The sequence below is a fragment of the Schistocerca serialis genome, chromosome 6 (genome assembly GCF_023864345.2).
Source record: "Schistocerca serialis cubense isolate TAMUIC-IGC-003099 chromosome 6, iqSchSeri2.2, whole genome shotgun sequence".
NCBI classification, from domain to species: Eukaryota; Metazoa; Arthropoda; class Insecta; order Orthoptera; family Acrididae; genus Schistocerca; species Schistocerca serialis.
In genome coordinates, this window is record NC_064643.1 from 212,887,892 (window position 1) to 212,907,052 (window position 19,161).

The 19,161-nt window shown below is 40.3% G+C and overlaps 1 protein-coding gene across 3 annotated transcripts in view; it reads left to right on the forward strand.

The window, feature by feature from the left end:
* The window catches only part of LOC126484632 (uncharacterized), a 224,612-nt gene that overhangs the window by 90,680 nt on the left and 114,771 nt on the right, over positions 1-19,161 (forward strand). For all 3 annotated transcript variants that reach the window (XM_050108222.1, XM_050108221.1, XM_050108223.1), the window contains 2 exons: positions 6,579-6,733; positions 11,620-11,755. In XM_050108222.1, coding sequence (XP_049964179.1) covers positions 6,579-6,733; positions 11,620-11,755 — 291 coding nt within the window. The remainder of the gene's footprint in view (positions 1-6,578; positions 6,734-11,619; positions 11,756-19,161) is intronic.

A 19,161-nucleotide genomic window follows, 5' to 3' on the forward strand; every position in this document is an offset into this window, starting at 1 on the left:
CACTGCAGTAGGCTTCAAAGTATCCAAATGTCCACACTCTTCATCAGCTCTTTCTGCTAAAATTTGAAAGGCTCTATTTAATTTACTAGTTCTGCTGTATCATTAGTTTTGCTGTTGCTGCACCAAAACCAGCTGCATATTTTTCAAAATAAGATACAGAGCCCTCTTTTAAGGCATTCCTGGTTGGAATCAAAATTGATATGAAATTGTGTGGTATATCCGAGGTCTGTTTACCATTTCACTAATTGTTCTATCAAATATGTTGAAGTACTCTTAACTTGAGCAGTTTCACTCCAGCCCTCAGTTGGCAGAAATATGTAGCGTTCGTTGAGTAGGGTATACGAGGTGCTATCCAAAATTTTCAAGACTGGTGCTGGCATCTGTTGAAAACCTCACCTTTGGACTAATGGTCACCATCAACCTTGATGTAGTTCCCATCCGTGTGTACACACCGGTCCCAGTGCTTCTGCCACTGGTCAAACATTTTCTGGAAGTCCTGTTCTTTGAGGGTGTTTACCACCACCAGCATTGCTTCTTGAATCCTCTCTAGAGTGTCGAACCGATGGCCTTTCAACTTGAGTTTCAGTGTGGGAATAGCGCGAAGTTGCAAGGTGCCAAATCTGGCAAGTATGGTGGGTGAGGTACAACTGCCATGTTGTTTTTTGCCAAAAGGGTCCTGGTGAGCAAGGATGTGTGACACTGCGCGTTGTCGTGATGCAGCAGCCACTTCCCTTGACACAAACACAAAACTTCGGGCCGTCGTCGCTGCACGTTTTCATGGAGCTGTCGCAAAACGCCACAGTAGTATGTGGAATTCACTGTTTGGTTGGGTGGGACGAATTTATGCACAATTCCCTTGGTATCAAAGAAAACAATGGTCGTGCTCTTCACTTTGCTCTTCACCTGTCTCGCTTTTTTGGGTCTTGGAGAGCCCGGACTCTTCCACTGGGACGACGATGATTGCTTTGTCTCTGGGTCGTGACGGTAAATCATTGCAAGGGTCTCCGTAGCACTTTTCCCGAGATTTGCAGAGAGCTTGATACACATACCCTGTTCTGTTTGCGGATCCTTCATAAAATCACCACACATCAAACACTGAGTATTACGGAAATCACTGTGGACATGCAACACGTCTTCCCAGCTGAATGCCACTCTGCACACTGACTTATCTGATATGCAGCTTAGCGATGCAAAGATCTACTACTCCTACTTTCCTGATGGCAGCACTAGTCCCGAAAATTCTGGATTCCACCTCATGTGTTTCAGAACCAGCTTGCGAATGTTCGAGGTCCTACAACATCCCATCGAAGCAGCAGAAAAAACGCCATTGCTGAACATGAGCTAGCTGAGTAGGCAGCAGTTATACGAACCAGTTATTGTGGCAGCCATTTCTTATGATGTTACTTGAACAAAATGACTCTGTAATAAGAGTGAATTTAGTGTTGGGCCAAGGAAAAGGCTTCCTGTGAGCAGAAGGTTGAAACTTGTGGGCCTGTAGAACTCGCGTATCTCTATGGGTTATTTTTTAATCCTCTTTCTTGCTTTTTTTCCACACATTTTGTGCACCCCTTCTGTTACCTGCCAGTAAGTATAGTGTCATTCGTGAAGAATGGAGGAGATGATGTTATAATATGGGGTTGTTTTTCATGGTGAGTGTGCAGTCTCCTTATTGCACTTAGCAAAAAAAAAAAAAAAAAAAAAGAAGGGGTCAGTCTGACCTTTGAGCTGACTTACACAGCCAGTTATAGGGGGACAGACATGCAGTTTAATGTAACTCCTTTCACATCAACAAACTTTGCCAGAGGTGTAAGGAATGATAAGTGAGAGATAAATATCCTAGGATTGACTAGAGATCGAACCCATGACCTTTGGAATTGTATTTTAGCACTTTACCACTGAGCCATTGAGCAATTGCACTTACAAAAACGCAAAATGCAGAAGGATATGAACACATTTTATAGCATTCTGTACTGCGTATGTTAGAGGGACAACTTGGAAATACTGATTGTGACAGCATAACAAGACACCCTGCCATAAAGCAGTATCTGTGAGACAATATAATTCAAGAAATGGCGTGATCTGTCCAGAATCCCAACCTAAACTTAATGGAATACCTTTGGGATGAGTTAGATTGTTGACTTCACTCTAGACCACAGCGTCCAGTATGTCCTCTGGTTTTGGCTCTTGAGCAAGGGTGGGCTGTCATTCCTTCACAGACACCTTATTGGAAATGTCCCCAGCAGGTGCAAGCTCCCATATAGACTATAGGTGGACACACACCTAATATTAACATCCACTAATAAGTGTCTGGATACTTTTGATCAGATAATGTAGAAAAGCATATGCAAGATGCAATTTTGTCATATGATGACATGATGGAGACCGTGGCTGTTGTTTGAAGACAAATGTTGATGGTGTTGAGACAGCAACCAGCCACAAATTTACTTTCAGTTCCTTTATTCAAAGGGTACCGTTACCGGTTTTGAATCGTTGTGATTCATCCTCAGACGGTTTACACGTTTTCATTATAACATGTGGTGTGTTTTTTACAGATTAATTGTCCTAAAATATAAATAACACATAATTATAAACACAACACACACACATGGTTGCGTTACAGATTTTTGTTGCATGTGACTTACGTGAAACATCTGTTTGGAGTGTTTGTTTTCATAACATTCGTCCAACAGATATGAATACATTCCCACTGCTTTCTTATTGTAGCACACATAAATTTTTCTCACTGAACACTTGAGATTTGTCACTCAGAAGATTTCTACCACACACCACATGTTTTGATACATACAAAGAGCTTACAAGCATATGAGTATCAAAGATGCTATGATATGTCGTAACATTTGACGATGATGTCCTATGTTTGAAAAGGATCATATATTCATTTATGCAACTGTAATGCCTTTTACACTAATACAGAGACATTGTTTTTTTTTAGTTGATATTGTTACATCAATTATATAGTTTATATATAGTACTGTATAGGTAAAATAGTACATTATTTGATTACATTTAGCATCATGAGAATTATAGTAACATATAAATTTGCTACTTGATCTGTAGATAGGCGTACTAATATTATTTGCTTTGGAGGTTGGAAAGTAATTTTTGGAATTTTTTCAGGAAAGGTGTGTTAGCTAACTGTTCATTAAGGATATAGTCTGGGTTGCTGTTTTTGTGTATGTGTATTTCTATTTCTTCTAATATATTCATAGTGGCTCCTTTTTCTGCTAGATGTAAAATTTTTTAAGTTCTCCTAAATATTTCTCACTGAATGGTTTTCTTCAGCAATATGGGCTGCAAATGCAGATTTGTTCAAGTTACCAAGTCTTAAAGCGTCAATGTGTTCTTTGTATCTAATTTCAAAACTTCTGCCTGTCTGTCCAATGTAGAATTTTGGGCACGTATCGCATTTGAGTTTGTATATTCCTTATTTACGGAATAGACTCTTGGGGGTATTTATTTACATCATGGATTACTTTTTGTTGTAATTTATTATTTGTGGAAAAGCTGATTGCGATATTTTTCTTTTTAAATAAGTTTGCTATTTGTTATGATAGTGGGCCTATGTGTGGGAGAGTAGCATATTGAGGTTTGGCTTCTGTGGCACACTGATTTGGCTTGAAGTGACTGCTGTGAACTCCACAACATAATGCAGACAAAAACCACAGATCCACTTCACAGCAGTCACTTCAAGCCAAATCAGTGTGCCACAGAAGCCAAACCTCAATATGCTACTCTCCCATACATAGGCCCACTATCATACCAAACTTATTTAAAAAGAAAAATATCGCAATCAGCTTTTCCACAAATAATAAATTACAACAAAAAGTAATCCATGATGTAAATAAATACCCCCAAGAGTCTATTCCGTAAATCAGGAATATACACTCCTGGAAATGGAAAAAAGAACACATTGACACCCGTGTGTCAGACCCACCATACTTGCTCCGGACACTATGAGAGGGCTGTACAAGCAATGATCACACGCACGGCACAGCGGACACACCAGGAACCGCTGTGTTGGCCGTCGAATGGCGCTAGCTGCGCAGCATTTGTGCACCGCCGCCGTCAGTGTCAGCCAGTTTGCCGTGGCATACGGAGCTCCATCGCAGTCTTTAACACTGGTAGCATGCCGCGACAGCGTGGACGTGAACCGTATGTGCAGTTGACGGACTTTGAGCGAGGGCGTATAGTGGGCATGCGGGAGGCCGGGTGGACGTACCGCCGAATTGCTCAACACGTGGGGCGTGAGGTCTCCACAGTACATCGATGTTGTCGCCAGTGGTCGGCGGAAGGTGCACGTGCCCGTCGACCTGGGACCGGACCGCAGCGACGCACGGATGCACGCCAAGACCGTAGGATCCTACGCAGTGCCGTAGGGGACCGCACCGCCACTTCCCAGCAAATTAGGGACACTGTTGCTCCTGGGGTATCGGCGAGGACCATTCGCAACCGTCTCCATGAAGCTGGGCTACGGTCCCGCACACCGTTAGGCCGTCTTCCGCTCACGCCCCAACATCGTGCAGCCCGCCTCCAGTGGTGTCGCGACAGGCGTGAATGGTGGGACGAATGGAGACGTGTTGTCTTCAGCGATGAGAGTCGCTTCTGCCTTGGTGCCAATGATGGTCGTATGCGTGTTTGGCGCCATGCAGGTGAGCGCCACAATCAGGACTGCATACGACCGAGGCACACAGGGCCAACACCCGGCATCATGGTGTGGGGAGCGATCTCCTACACTGGCCGTACACCACTGGTGATCGTCGAGGGGACACTGAATAGTGCACGGTACATCCAAACCGTCATCGAACCCATCGTTCTACCATTCCTAGACCGGCAAGGGAACTTGCTGTTCCAACAGGACAATGCACGTCCGCATGTATCCCGTGCCACCCAACGTGCTCTAGAAGGTGTAAGTCAACTACCCTGGCCAGCAAGATCTCCGGATCTGTCCCCCATTGAGCATGTTTGGGACTGGATGAAGCGTCGTCTCATGCGGCCTGCACGTCCAGCACGAACGCTGGTCCAACTGAGGCGCCAGGTGGAAATGGCATGGCAAGCCGTTCCACAGGACTACATCCAGCATCTCTACGATCGTCTCCATGGGAGAATAGCAGCCTGCATTGCTGCGAAAGGTGGATATACACTGTACTAGTGCCGACATTGTGCATGCTCTGTTGCCTGTGTCTATGTGCCTGTGGTTCTGTCAGTGTGATCATGTGATGTATCTGACCCCAGGAATGTGTCAATAAAGTTTCGGCTTCCTGGGACAATGAATTCACGGTGTTCTTATTTCAATTTCCAGGAGTGTACAAACTCAAATGCGATACATGCCCAAAATTCTACATTGGACAGACAGGCAGAAGTTTTGAAATTAGATACAAAGAACGCATTGATGCTTTAAGACTTGGTAACTTGAACAAATCTGCATTTGCAGCCCATATTGTGGAAGAAAACCATTCAATGGGAAACATTGAGGACAACTTAAAAATTTTACATCTAGCAGAAAAAGGAGCCACTATGAATATATTAGAAGAAATAGAAATACACACACACAAAAACAGCACCTCAGACTATATCCTTAATGAACAAACAGAGTTAACTAACACCTCTTTCCTGAAAAATTCCAAAAATTATTTTCCAACCTCCAAAGCAAATAATATTAGTATGCCTATCTGCAGATCAAGTAATTAATTTATATGTTACTATAATTCTCATGATGCTAAATGTAATCAAATAATGTACTATTTTACCTATACAGTACTATATATAAACTTTATAATTGATGTAACAATATCAACTATGATCCTTCCAAACATAGGACATCATCATCAAATGTTACGATATATCATAGCATCTTTGATACTCATATGTTTGTAAACTCTCTGTATGTATCAAAACATGTGGTGTGTGGTAGAAATCTTCTCAGTGACAAATCTCAAGTGTTCAGTGAGAAAAATTTACGTGTACTACGATAAGAATGCAGTGGGAATGTATTCACATCTGCTGGACGAATGTTATGAAAACAAACACTCCAAACGGACGTTTCACGTAAGTCACATGCAACGAAAATATGTAACGCAACCATCTGTGTGTGGCGTGTTTATAATTATGTGTTATTTATATTTTAGAACAATTAATCTGTAAAAAACACACCACATGTTATAAAGAAAACTTGTAAACCATCTGAGGATGAATCACAACGATTCGAAATCGGTAACGGCACCCTTTGAATAAAGGAACTGACAGTAAATTTGTGGCTGGTTGCGATGCCAACACCGTCAGCATATGCAAGACATGTTGAATAATTTGTAAGTAGAAAAGCCTGTAACATTAAATAATATTTCTTATTAACCAGTTTCTCTGTGTATTGTTTTTTCTTATGTAGACCATATATTCTCAATGGAAGGGGAGTTTCATAGGTAGAGACAGATTTGAAGCTTTGGCATATCAGTGTAATTATGAACAGTAAGATTAAAAAGATCACCACTAAAGCAGAAGTTTGTTAGCTGATATGAACTCTTTGTGTACAAATTTAACTTTCTAAATTATGTGCATTACAGCCGATCCAGCTCCAGTCCCGGATTCTGATGTAGATCCCACAGAACTTATATCTATTCTTGAAGGGGCTCATTCTAATGGCGTAAGAGATGTTGATGCCTTAATTGACTTGGCAGTCCAGACTGTGAGGTTACAGGATCCCGAGCGAAACCGCAAGGTTTGTAAATCTAATTACATTGGTGTGTGTGTGTGTGTGTGTGTGTTGCTTTAGTTGGGAGCATCAGAAATGTGCTTTCCATACAGAACATATCATTGTGCATCAAATTAGTATTCGGGTGTGGGGGGAGACATGATAATGATAATTGGACTTCCTGTGGACTGTAGGTGTGAGGTAGAGGAAAAGATACTGATGAATGACAAGAGTCATCGAAGTAGTAATTCAGTCAAAACATCTGAATATGCCTACATGAAAGTATCCAGTTTCATCGTGTGTCTGGTAAGCAAAGCATTCTCATCCGTCATTAAAGTCTCTTATATTTTTCTATATATACATATTCACTCAAAACATACACAAGCAAAGGTAATCTGGGACTATTGCCGATGATGCTGTAGTTTATAGGAAAGCACTGTCATTCACTGACTGTGGATGGACGAACACAGGACTACATAGACAGAATTTCTATTTGGTGTGATGAATGGCAGCTTGCTCTAAATGTAAGTTAATGCAGATTAGTTGGAAAAACAATCCTGTAATGTTTGAATAGAATTATAGTCGTGTTCTGCTTGACAAACACACGTCGATTAAATACCTAGGTGTAATATTGCAAAGTGATTTGAAATGGAATGAGCACACAGGATCTGTTGTGGGGAAGGTGAATGGTTGGTTTCAGATTATGGAGAGAATTTTAGTTAAGTGTAGTTGATCTATAAAGGAGACCACATATAGAACACTTATGCGACACAAATTTGACAGACTGCATGCATTTCCCTACTCCATGGCTAGTTCACAGTCCAGAAAGCAGTTTCACCTGCTGACAACACTCAGCAGCTACATGCCCCATTGTCAAGAAAAACAATGGTGTATCAACTATTGGTCTCATCCATTCGAACTTTAAAGAACAGTCACTGCTGTACTACCCTCACATCTCAAAAATTATTTAATGAATAGGTTTTTGGTATAAAAATACAGAAAGCGCTAACAAGGCAAAAAGTAGAGGAGAGAAAAAACGTGAAAGAAAATCTCAAATATTCTCTAAAGCTACATGCAAAGAGTTCTTAGTCATACAATATATGAGGGTAAGTCAAATGAAAACCTTAAATTTTGTAATGTTGTTGTTGTTGTTGTTGTTGTTGTGGTCTTCAGTCCTGAGACTGGTTTGATGCAGCTCTCCATGCTACTCTATCCTGTGCAAGCTTCTTCATCTCCCAGTGCTTAGTGCAACCTACATCCTTCTAAATCTGCTTAGTGTATTCATCTCTTGGTCTCCCTCTACGATTTTTACCCTCCACGCTGCCCTCCAATACTAAATTGGTGATCCTTTGATGCCTCAGAACATGTCCTACCAACCGATCCCTTCTTCTAGTCAAGCTGTGCCACAAGCTTCTCTTCTCCCCAGTTCTATTCAACGCCTCCTCATTAGTTATGTGATCTACCCATCTAATATTCAGCATTCTTCTGTAGCACCACATTTTGAAAGCTTCTATTCTCTTCTTGTCCAAACTATTTATTGTCCATGTTTCACTTCCATACATCGCTACACTCCATACAAATACTTTCAGAAACGACTTCCTGACACTTAAATCTATACTCAATGTTAACAAATTTCTCTTCTTCAGAAACGCTTTCCTTGTCATTGCCAGTCTATATTTTATATCCTCTCTACTTCGACCATCATCAGTTATTTTGCTCCCCAAATAGCAAAACTCCTTTACTACTTTAAGTGTCTCATTTCCTAATCTAATTCCCTCAGCATCACCCAACTTAATTCGACTATATTCCATTATCATCATTTTCCTTTTGTTGATGTTCATCTTATATCCTCCTTTCAAGACACTGTCCATTTCGTTCAACTGCTCTTCCAAGTCCCTTGCTGTCTCTGACAGAATTACAATGTCATCGGCGAACCTCAAAGTTTTAATTTCTTCTCCATGGATTTTAATACCTACTCCGAATTTTTCTTTTGTTTCCTTTACTGCTTGCTCAATATACAGATTGAATAACATCAGGGAGAGGCTACAACCCTGTCTCACTCCCTTCCCAATCACTGCTTCCCTATCGTGCCCCTCGACTCTTACAACTGCCATCTGGTTTCTGTACAAATTGTAAATAGCCTTTCGCTCCCTGTATTTTACCCCTGCCACCTTTAGAATTTGAAAGAGAGTATTCCAGTCAACATTGTCAAAAGCTTTCTCTAAATCTACAAATGCTAGAAATGTAGGTTTGCTTTTCCTTAATCTTACTTCTAAGATAAGTCGTAAGGTCAGTATTGCCTCATGTGTTCCAACATTTCTACAGAATCCAAACTGATCTTCGCGAGGTCGGCTTCTACCAGTTTTTCCATTCGTCTGTAAAGAATTCACGTTAGTATTTTGCAGCTGTGACTTACTAGACCGATAGTTCGGTAATTTTCACAATTGTCAACACATGCTTTCTTTGGGTTTGGTATTATTATATTCTTCTTGAAGTCTGACGGTCTTTCGCCTGTCTCATACATCTTGCTCACCAGATGGTAGAGTTTTGTCAGGACTGGCTCTCCCAAGGCCGTCAGTAGTTCTAATGGAATGTTGTCTACTCCTGGGGCCTTGTTTCGACTCAGGTCTTTGAGTGCTCTTTCAAACTCTTCACGCAGTATTGTATCTCCCATTTCATCTTCATCTACATCCTCCTCCATTTCTACAATATTGTCCTCAAGTACATCACCCTTGTATAGACCCTCTATATACTCCTTCCACCTATCTGCTTTCCCTTCTTTGCTTAGGACTGGGTTTCCATCTGAGCTTTTGATATTCATACAAGTGGCTCTCATTTCTCCAAAGGTCTCTTTAATTTTCCTGTAGGCAGTATCTATCTTGCCCCTAGTGAGATAAGCCTCTACATCCTTACATTTGTCCTCTAGCCTTCCCTGCTTAGCCATTTTGCACTTCCTGTTGATCTCATTTTTGAGGCGTTTGTGTTCCTTTTTGCCTGCTTCATTTACTGCATTTTTATATTTTCTCCCTTCATCAGTTAAATTCAATGTATCTTCTGTTACCCAAGGATTTCTACTAGTCCTCATCTTTTCACATAATTGAGCTTCTGCTGCCTTCACTATTTCATCCCTCAAAGCTACCCATTCTTCTTCTACTGTATTTCTGTCTCCCATTCCTGTCAATTGTTCGCTTATGCTCTCCCTGGAACTCTGTACAACCTCTAGTTTAGTCAGTTTATCCAGGTCCCACCTCCTTAAATTCCCAACTTTTTGCAGTTTCTTCAGTTTTAATCTACAGTTCATAACCAATTGATTGTGGTCAGAGTCCACATCTGCCCCTGGAAATGTCTTACAGTTTAAAACCTGGTTCCTAAATCTCTGTCTTACCATTATGTAATCTATCTCATACCTTCTAGTATCTCCAGGATTCTTCCATGTATACAACCTTATTTCATGATTCTTGAACTAAGTGTTAGCTATGATTTAGTTATCCCCTGTGCAAGATTCTACCAGGCGGCTTCCTCTTTCATTTCTTCCCCCCAATCCATATTCATCTACTATGTTTCCTTCTCTCCCTATTCCTACTCTCGAATTCCAGTCATTCATGACTATTAAATTTTCGTCTCCCTTCACTACCTGAAAAATTTCTTTTATCTCATCATACATTTCATCAATTTCATCATCATCTGCAGAGCTAGTTGGCATATAAACTTGTACTACTGTAGTAGGCATAGGCTTCGTGTCTATCTTGGCCACAATGATGCATTCACTATGCTGTTTGTAGTCGCTTACCCGCACTCCTATTTTTTTATTCGTTATTAAACCTACTCCTGCATTACCCCTATATAATTTTGTATTTATAATCCTGTATTCGCCTGACCAAAAGTCTTGTTCCTCCTGCCGCCGAACTACACTAATTCCCACTATATCTAACTTTAACCTATCCATTTCCCTTTTTAAATTTTCTAACCTACCTGCCCGATTAAGGGATCTGACATTCCACACTCCGATCCGTAGAACGCCAGTTTTGTTTATCCTGATAAGGTCATCCTCTTGAGTAGTCCCCACCCGGAGATCCGAATGGGGGACTATTTTACCTACGGAATATTTTACCCAAGAGGATGCCATCATCATTTAATCAAAAAGTAAAGCTGCATGCCCTCAGGAAAAATTACGGCTGTAGTTTCCCCTTGCTTTCAGCCATTCACAGTATCACAACAGCAAGGCCGTTTTGGTTAGTGTTACAGGGCCAGATCAGTCAATCATCCAGAATGTTGCCCCTGCAACTACTGAAAAGGCTGCTGCCCCTCTTCAGGAACCACACATTTGTCTGTCCTCTCAACAGATACCCCTCCATTGTGGCTGCACGTACAGTACGGCTGTCTGTATCGTTGAGGCATGCAAGCCTCTCCACCGACGGCAAGGTCCATAGTTCATGGACCAACACAATCACAATCACAAATATTGCATTTTCCAGTTGTAACCTACAAGCACAAGCATGTGTAGGATGGCATCATACTAAACCTTAAAATCAGTAACCAAACAACAACAGTGTATTTGTTTATCTTTCTCTTAACAACTATTTTATCAATGGAAAGAGAGGCTCAAATCCACTTCTGATTTCCTTCCCCAATCTTGTGCTTTTCAAGCTTGTGCCTCATCCAGTGACCTAGACATCAGCAAGACATTCAGCACTTACCTTCCTTCCTCTCTTTCTATATATGTAAATTTCAATATATTTTTGTTTGTTTGTGAGTGCGGCTTATACCAAGATCGAATATGAGTGTTAACTTTGTGTTGACTTTCCACAAGATTTTTTAATTTATTTTTTTAATTTTTTTAAGCTGTAAAAGTGACTGACAGTTATAATGCTTCATTCAGCTTATGTTCTGAAACCTAATGCATTAATTTCCAGCTGCTTATGCTGCAGAGAGATCTTGAAGAATGCATCTCGGAATTGGTTCCAGGCTGCCAAGCACACCAGTTTGGATCTGCTGTCACAGGTGTTCCACTTAGAGGATCTGATACGGATATTGTGATGATTCTGCCAGGTGATAACCTTATGAAAATTGTTACTGAGTGGTGGGCAAGTGGTGTCTGTTAGCATTTCGAAATGGACGTAGCCTCTTGCACCAGTTTGCTGAATAATTTATTCCCGGTTTGGATATATTTTGTACAAAGTCAGATGGTCACATCAAATCAAATGGTGTTAAAAATAAATTTTCAATTTGTTAAATGAAATTTTTAGTAGAGTTCTGAATAAAAATAACTATATATTTAAATTAAATCTCTATCTCATGTGTGTGTGTGTGTGTGTGTGTGTGTGTGTGTGTGTGTGTGAGAGAGAGAGAGAGAGAGAGAGAGAGAGAGAGGACATGAGATTTTTTGTGAAATTTATTCTTTATATGTAGATTTGTTGGTAAGTTTGACTTCCTTTCAGCTGTGTATCAGTGTTACATGTATCTGTCAGTAGAGTTCTTAGGTATTCACCACAGATTTATCAGTTGTGTTGTGAGTAGCAGTGTTTATGTGTTGAGTTGTGATGGTTCAGTAAAACCCACATAATCAGGTAAAGAAACCTTTCTAGTGATTTATCTTTATTTAAAATCTATTTATTGTAATGTACCTTTTGGTCTATATTCTATAAGTACTTTACAGAACATTGCAGTATAGCAGTGTGATAACACAGTTTTATATAGCTTTTTATGTGGAGACAGAGTGAGTTTTATTGAAAAATGGTTTTTGCAAATAGCCATTCCTTTTGGTAATCACACATTTTTTTGTATTTTATTGTAACTGTAGGAATCTGAACATAAATGACCAAACTTTGTCAAAATAGTTTATTCTGAGGAAATTGTGTATACAGTGGAACTTAATGTTCTCCAGTTTTACAGTTTTTGTGATTCTATGCCATAAATTCATAGCCCCCGTGAAAAACCCATATGATCAATGCTAAAAATTCCCTGACTTTACATTTCTTCCTAATAAGGTTTATCTTGATTCTATGCTCATACTCAGCACCTTGCTTGACTTCGTCCCATTTTCTTCCTATTGACATTTGATGTGACAGAACAAGTTATAAGTGGCACAAAAGTAGGACGGTTCACAAAGTGGGGTGGTGACGGAGTTAAGGGAATATTATAGGCCATTGCAGAGAAGGGAGACATGAAAGAGGAAATGCTGACATAATCCACAATTGTCATTGCCAACACAACTTGCAACATTTAGCTTCACCAAGCAGTTATAATACAGCTACTGCTAGATTGCGGCAGCAATGGAAAATCAGGATAGTCAGTGCGAAGTGCACCGGGCCAAGACAATAAATTATGATGGGTCTCAGCCTCCACCTTTTCTCGTGCCTCTTGTAACTCAGTCTCATCTTGTTGCATGTGTTTCTAACGTACTGCATTCAAGAACCATATCGATCATCAACCTTTAAATTCAAACACTGAGTCTCGGTGAGAATCAAGGAAGCATCAGCCATTTCCAACTAGTGAGCTCTAATTGGCTGGTGGTTTGTTGTGTCACCCATCAGCCGCCACACTCACTACACCACACTAAAGCCTATTTTACAACATGTGCGGCATGCTTATGCACAACTCATTGGCGAAACTCAACATTTTTGGCTTGTTCCAACTTTGGCAACACTAGTTGCATGCATTCTGAGGTTAGGTGTGTCTGTAGAGAGTAAAGAAACTGAAATAAGAAGTGGGAAATGGAGGAAATGATTCACTTTTCTTGTATCTATGCTATGAATAGGTATTTGTTGGATTTTAATGACATTGACTACAAAGACAAGCAGCGACTTGTTGCTGCTCTCGAGATTGTCACATGCGATCTGAACATGGATTTGTAGACAATATCTGAGCAGCAGAGCAAAATCCATTCAGTTAAAATTATAAGAGTACATACATAAACAAATTAAGAAAAATACAGGCAAGCAAAACATTAGCTGCAGAACAGCCCACATCTACAAGGACATGGTGTGAATTGGCTGAAAGACTTTGAATTTGTTGAAAGACATTCCTTCTCATCCCTTACGATAAGCCTCCCCTGACCCACAGTTTTGGGTGAGAATTTCCCGAAATATACCCTTTTTCCTAGACCTCTCCAGTCCTGTTCCTTCACCCTTCTTCCTTCCCCTTCAACCCTTCTGCCTGAAGAAGGAGCCCCTGGCTCCTAAAGCTTGACAATCACAACAGTCTTTTACGTGTGTGTACTGCTACTGCTTGGTGAGTAGATTTTTTACCTATCCAATTAAATGATTAGAGGACAAAGGATGAAACAAATGTACGACTCGTTTCACTTGCAGCAATAAAATTAACATTCTTCCTTGTCATACATATTTCGCTGTTTATTTCCAAATATGTGTCGATTTCTGACTGTGTGGTTAGGCAGGAGCTACAGAGGACAGCTTCAATAGCTGAGACTAAAATGTGTAGCAATATAATTCATGTTCTTCCTTCTCACAAATATTTGGCAGTTTGTTTCCAAATATGTGACAATTTCCAGTGTAGGCAGGAACCTAAGAGAACACCTTAAATTGCTGCAAGAAAAACAATGAGCCATAACATTCATATTTTTCCTTGTCAAAAATATTTCACACACTGCGCAACTACAAACATTCCCATAAAGAGTTCTCACCACAACTGAGATTCTCCTGTCACTAACACATCCATAAACATCAACATTGTGTTATAGCGATCGACAAATCAATAGCCTCAATTCTGTTCATCTTCACAGTGCCATTACATCACGATTATGTCAGTTCCTGCAAAAAGTGATGTGAAACGTAGTCGATCCACACACACAAAATGAGCTCGCCTACTGGATATTTACAAGCAATACACTAGAGGTCACTGTGCACACTTCACCAGAGTATGCTGCACTGTCATTCACTATAGAAGAAAAACGCACACCCCCACATGTTAGATTCTGATGCCAATTACGTCTACTTTACAGTTTTCAGCTTAATTCACATATTCATCAATTTTTGCTTTTTGTGGCTGATCACAAAGGAAAGATTTCTCTAAAATGTTTGTTTTGACATATAGTTTGTGGTCATAGACAGACAGCCAGATACTGTCCGAACAGGTCTTGAAGGCCCAATGGTACCGACTGGCTGCCGTGTTGTCCTCAGCCCATAGGCATCACCAGATGTGGATTCAGAGGTGCATGTAGTCAGCGCAAAGCTCTCCCAGCCATTATCAGTTTTCGTGACAAGTGCTGCTACTTCTCAATTAAGTAGCTTCTCAATTGACCTCACAGGAGCTGAGTGCACCCTGCTTGCCAACGACACTCGGCAGACCCAGACAGTGACCCATTAAAGTGCTAGCCAAGCCTGACAGCACTTAACTCCAGTGAACTGACAGGAACCAGTGTTACCACTGTGTCAAGGTCTTTGACAATTTTTGGTCATAGCTGGTTGGAAAATAGATCGATTGTCTTGTACTCAGCTACCAATTTACATTTTTGACGAGTTTTTGCGTGCAGTTGTGCAACTGTGATTTTTGAAGAACTGATGAAATCCATTACCACAAATTATTGTATAAACATTGTATTATACATTTAATTTCCTTCGCATATACAGATTGTATACAGTGACTAGGGGAGTATTACGATTTTTAATCATACATGCTAATTACAAATGTTTTCGCTCATATTTTGGGGCTTTTAGTATTTTCCTTGATTCTACATTTTCCTCAGTTTTTCATTTTTTAAGTCTGGACTGCACAAAAACGTCAAATAGGGGTTTCAGTGTATGTGGCCATTATCCTAGGTGGTCAGTATTATTGCAGAATAATATTGTGCAACATTATAGCCGGTCCCCCTAAACTGCTCAATACAAGTGAGCAATAGTATTATGCAGTATTTACTCTGGTTCAGAAAGTTGGATGATCAGTACACTGCTGCTATGATAATTCATCTACATGGTGACAAAAGAAATTTTGATGAAAAATTTATACAAAGATCACCAAAGATTCCCTCATTTGTAAGAATATGTGGTGTCTGTTCTTACGGACATGTCCAAAGAACAGACACCACATGGAATCTGCAGTTGTGATTCATATTTAAATTGAAGGTTGAGGGAAGAGAAGGGAAAGGAAAGGAACTGATGACATCACCTGCATCAGGAGTTAATGCGATAGCAGCAGTGCCGAGCAAAAATGTGTGTCAGGTTGGGACTTGAACCTGGGCTCTCCTGCGTACAAGGCAGTTGCATTAACCACTGTGTCACCTGTCTCGGCATGATGCTGGGCCAATTCACATTCCCACCTAGCACCACCACTTACCTGCAGTTTCAGTCCATGTTCTCTGTGCTCACTAATTTTAGATTCCTGCTAGGGGTCGAGTGTAAATGTGCATCTGCATTGATGGTTGTAGATTCATAGCACACCACATTCGTATAATTGATACAACTCAATGGATGTGAATCCACAGCCATCAGTATTAATTGTATGAATGTGTGCCTGAAAGAACAGACATCACACAGTCAGAGAATTGGTATGCGTCGAAGGGCTGAGAATCCGCAAACATCAGAGCAGATGCACATTTTTGTTGAACCTCCAATGTGAATCTAAAATTAGCAAACATGGAAGACATGGACTGGGACTGTGGATAGGTGGTGACGCTAGATGGGAATGTGAGTTGGCTGAGGAGCTTGCAGAGATAGTCTGTGCATTTGCAGTCAACACTGCGTCCTGGTGGTGCAGTGGTTAATGCGACTGCCTACTAAGCACTAGATCCTGGGTTTGAGTACCAGTCCGGCAGATATTTTCACTTGTTGACACTAATTCCGCAAAAAGCCCAATGCAGCTGATATCATAATTTCCTTTCAGTTCCTTCCTTTCCTTCACTCCCCCCCCCCCCCCCCCCCCTTTTGATTTACATAAAAAGGATTACTCTCAATAACTTCAATAACTTGTTGAGAGAACTGAGCTTATGGAGAAAGAAAAAACATAACTTTTTAAATGTGGACTGTCCAATGTTTGATTTATTACAAAACTCCACTATGAGAGGCACATTTCCACCAAGTCATTGTTTATCTATTATGCTATGACATCTTGCTACTGGCAGTGCTTTCAGAAACTTGAAATTTACAAGTGCAATTGTCAATTCAAAGCATTTGAGACATAGTTATGGAAAGGCCTCATGCAATGGTAGGTGCTCCAAAAGATTATAAGATTATATTCAGGTAGGTACACACACACACACACACACACACAAAAATATCCATATATATTGTTTTTCATAACTTTGCAGTAATTAATTTTTTTAAACATCTTCCGTTGTGGCTGTAGGGTACATTCCCAGTATTTTGTGAGCATCAGTTTGTATTGATTCATTCCTAATATTTCTGGCTTTGTACTCATCTGTCCTAACCATCACAGTGATTTATATATTTCAGTATGGTCTAAGAAGAACACTCTTTCATCTTATTTCAAACTCATTTGCAACACTACAGCAACAACAACAAACAACAATATATCTAGAGACTGAAGCACGCATGAGACTGCCAAGGCAAGTATGGCTAATGGGCGGCACAGTATTTTCTGGCAGTGCACTATATTCAAAAGTTTTTAATGTGCTCAGAATTGTTGCTCAACCTCTCTGTCTAACCATTACGTGTTCATCTGGAAGATATTGCTGCTCATTGGGAAAATATTGCTCAATAAAGCTGACCATCTAAAAAGGGGATGCTGTTATGTTACATCAGTGGTCAAGTAATTGGTCCTTAGAAAATTTTGGTAAACACATAAGTAAGCTGTTATAATGCAAATGATTGGTAAACACATAAGTAAGCTGTTATAATGCAAATGATTTCACTCCACTCATGGCTCCCCCCCCCCCCCCCCCCCCCCCGCCCGCCCCCACCCACCCCCCACCCCCCACCACCCCCGTACCAATTCACAGCTGATGTTATCTGCCTCCATAGCCTAGGTCACTTACACTAGCTTGTGCCTTCATGCTAGACTTGGAGGTAACAGTGTCAAATTCTCGTTGTGGATAACTTTTTTGTTGCCAGTATTTGCCCAGCACTGGGAGGAGTGATGGTGATGTTAGTATCCTGACTATCAGAACTTTGTACCAATGTTCTGGCTAACATTACAAACTTCTCCATAGTGTCTCTTGTTGTGAGGGTATATCACTCAGTTTATGAGTACACATTTGTTGGATGGGTACATTATCGTGGAAAACCCATTGTTGCTCTCCGAGAAGAGTAAGGTTATTGCCACAGTTTTCGCCCACTTGGTTTAATCAGCACGAACTACACCACAGACACTACACTACATAAATTCATTACATTCACCCATACCAAACAATTACATGTGTGTATGTGTGTGTGTGTGTGTGTGTGTGTGTGTGTGTGTGTGTATGTGTTTGGAGCTTACGGGTGCTAGCACCAAGGTTATCAGCACTGCCAGACAATTACACTTGCTGCAGCAGTACAATATACCGCAGTCTGATATACTGCAGATTCGGATGTAATGCAGTGTTATGAATGAGTTTTGCACTCTCAGTGTATTTTACAAATTTGCAACAGTCTTATTAGGGTCTGCATATAGCCTTTCCACATTATAATTTACTCGTGTTCTTGTTTGATCGACGTTTGAGTGAAGTTTGTCTAATCGCTGTACCCTATTTGGTAATTTTCTGAAATGTTTTACTTCTAACATTCTTTAAATTTAAATACAGTGTTGTACAGTATGTATAATATTGCATTATGTGTTCTTCTTAATTTTCTATTTGTAGTTTGCTGTTACACGACTCACTCTCCATATACTATGCTATGATGTGGGAGTGAAACATGTTTCTCAACAGCTGCTTTATATCAAGCTTCTGCTCTAATTGCTATTTTGGCAGCAAAATAACTGACACTGGGATAAGTAAGAAGGATATAAATTGCAGACTGGCAATAATAAGAAAAATCTTTCTGAAGAAGAGAAGTATGTTAACCTCTAATGTGGTATTCTTTTCTTGTGACATTTGTGTAGAAACTACATGAAATGACTCACCAAAAAAAGCTAACTGACTTAGCCTTACATGGAGATAAAACATAGACAGTAAACAGTACAGACAAGAGGGCAATAGGAGCTTGTGGACTGTAGACTTACAGAAGAATGCTGACGTTTAGGAAGGTAGATTTATTAAGCTATGAAGAGGTACTGCATCAAATTGTGGAGAAAAGATGTTTATTGCACAACTTGAGTAAATGAAGGGAGAAGTTGATAAGACATATCCTGAGGTATCAAGAAATAGTCAATTTGTTAATTATCAAGGAATTGCCAGTTTGCGAATGGAGGGAAATATTGTGGCTGAAATAGTAAAGGGAGACGAAAGCTTGAATTCTGTAAGCAAATGGATGTTGGTTGTAGTAGTTAATGCAGAGATGGAGACTCTTACACAGGATAGACTGGTATGGAAAGCTGCATCATACAATTTTTTTGCCCTGAAG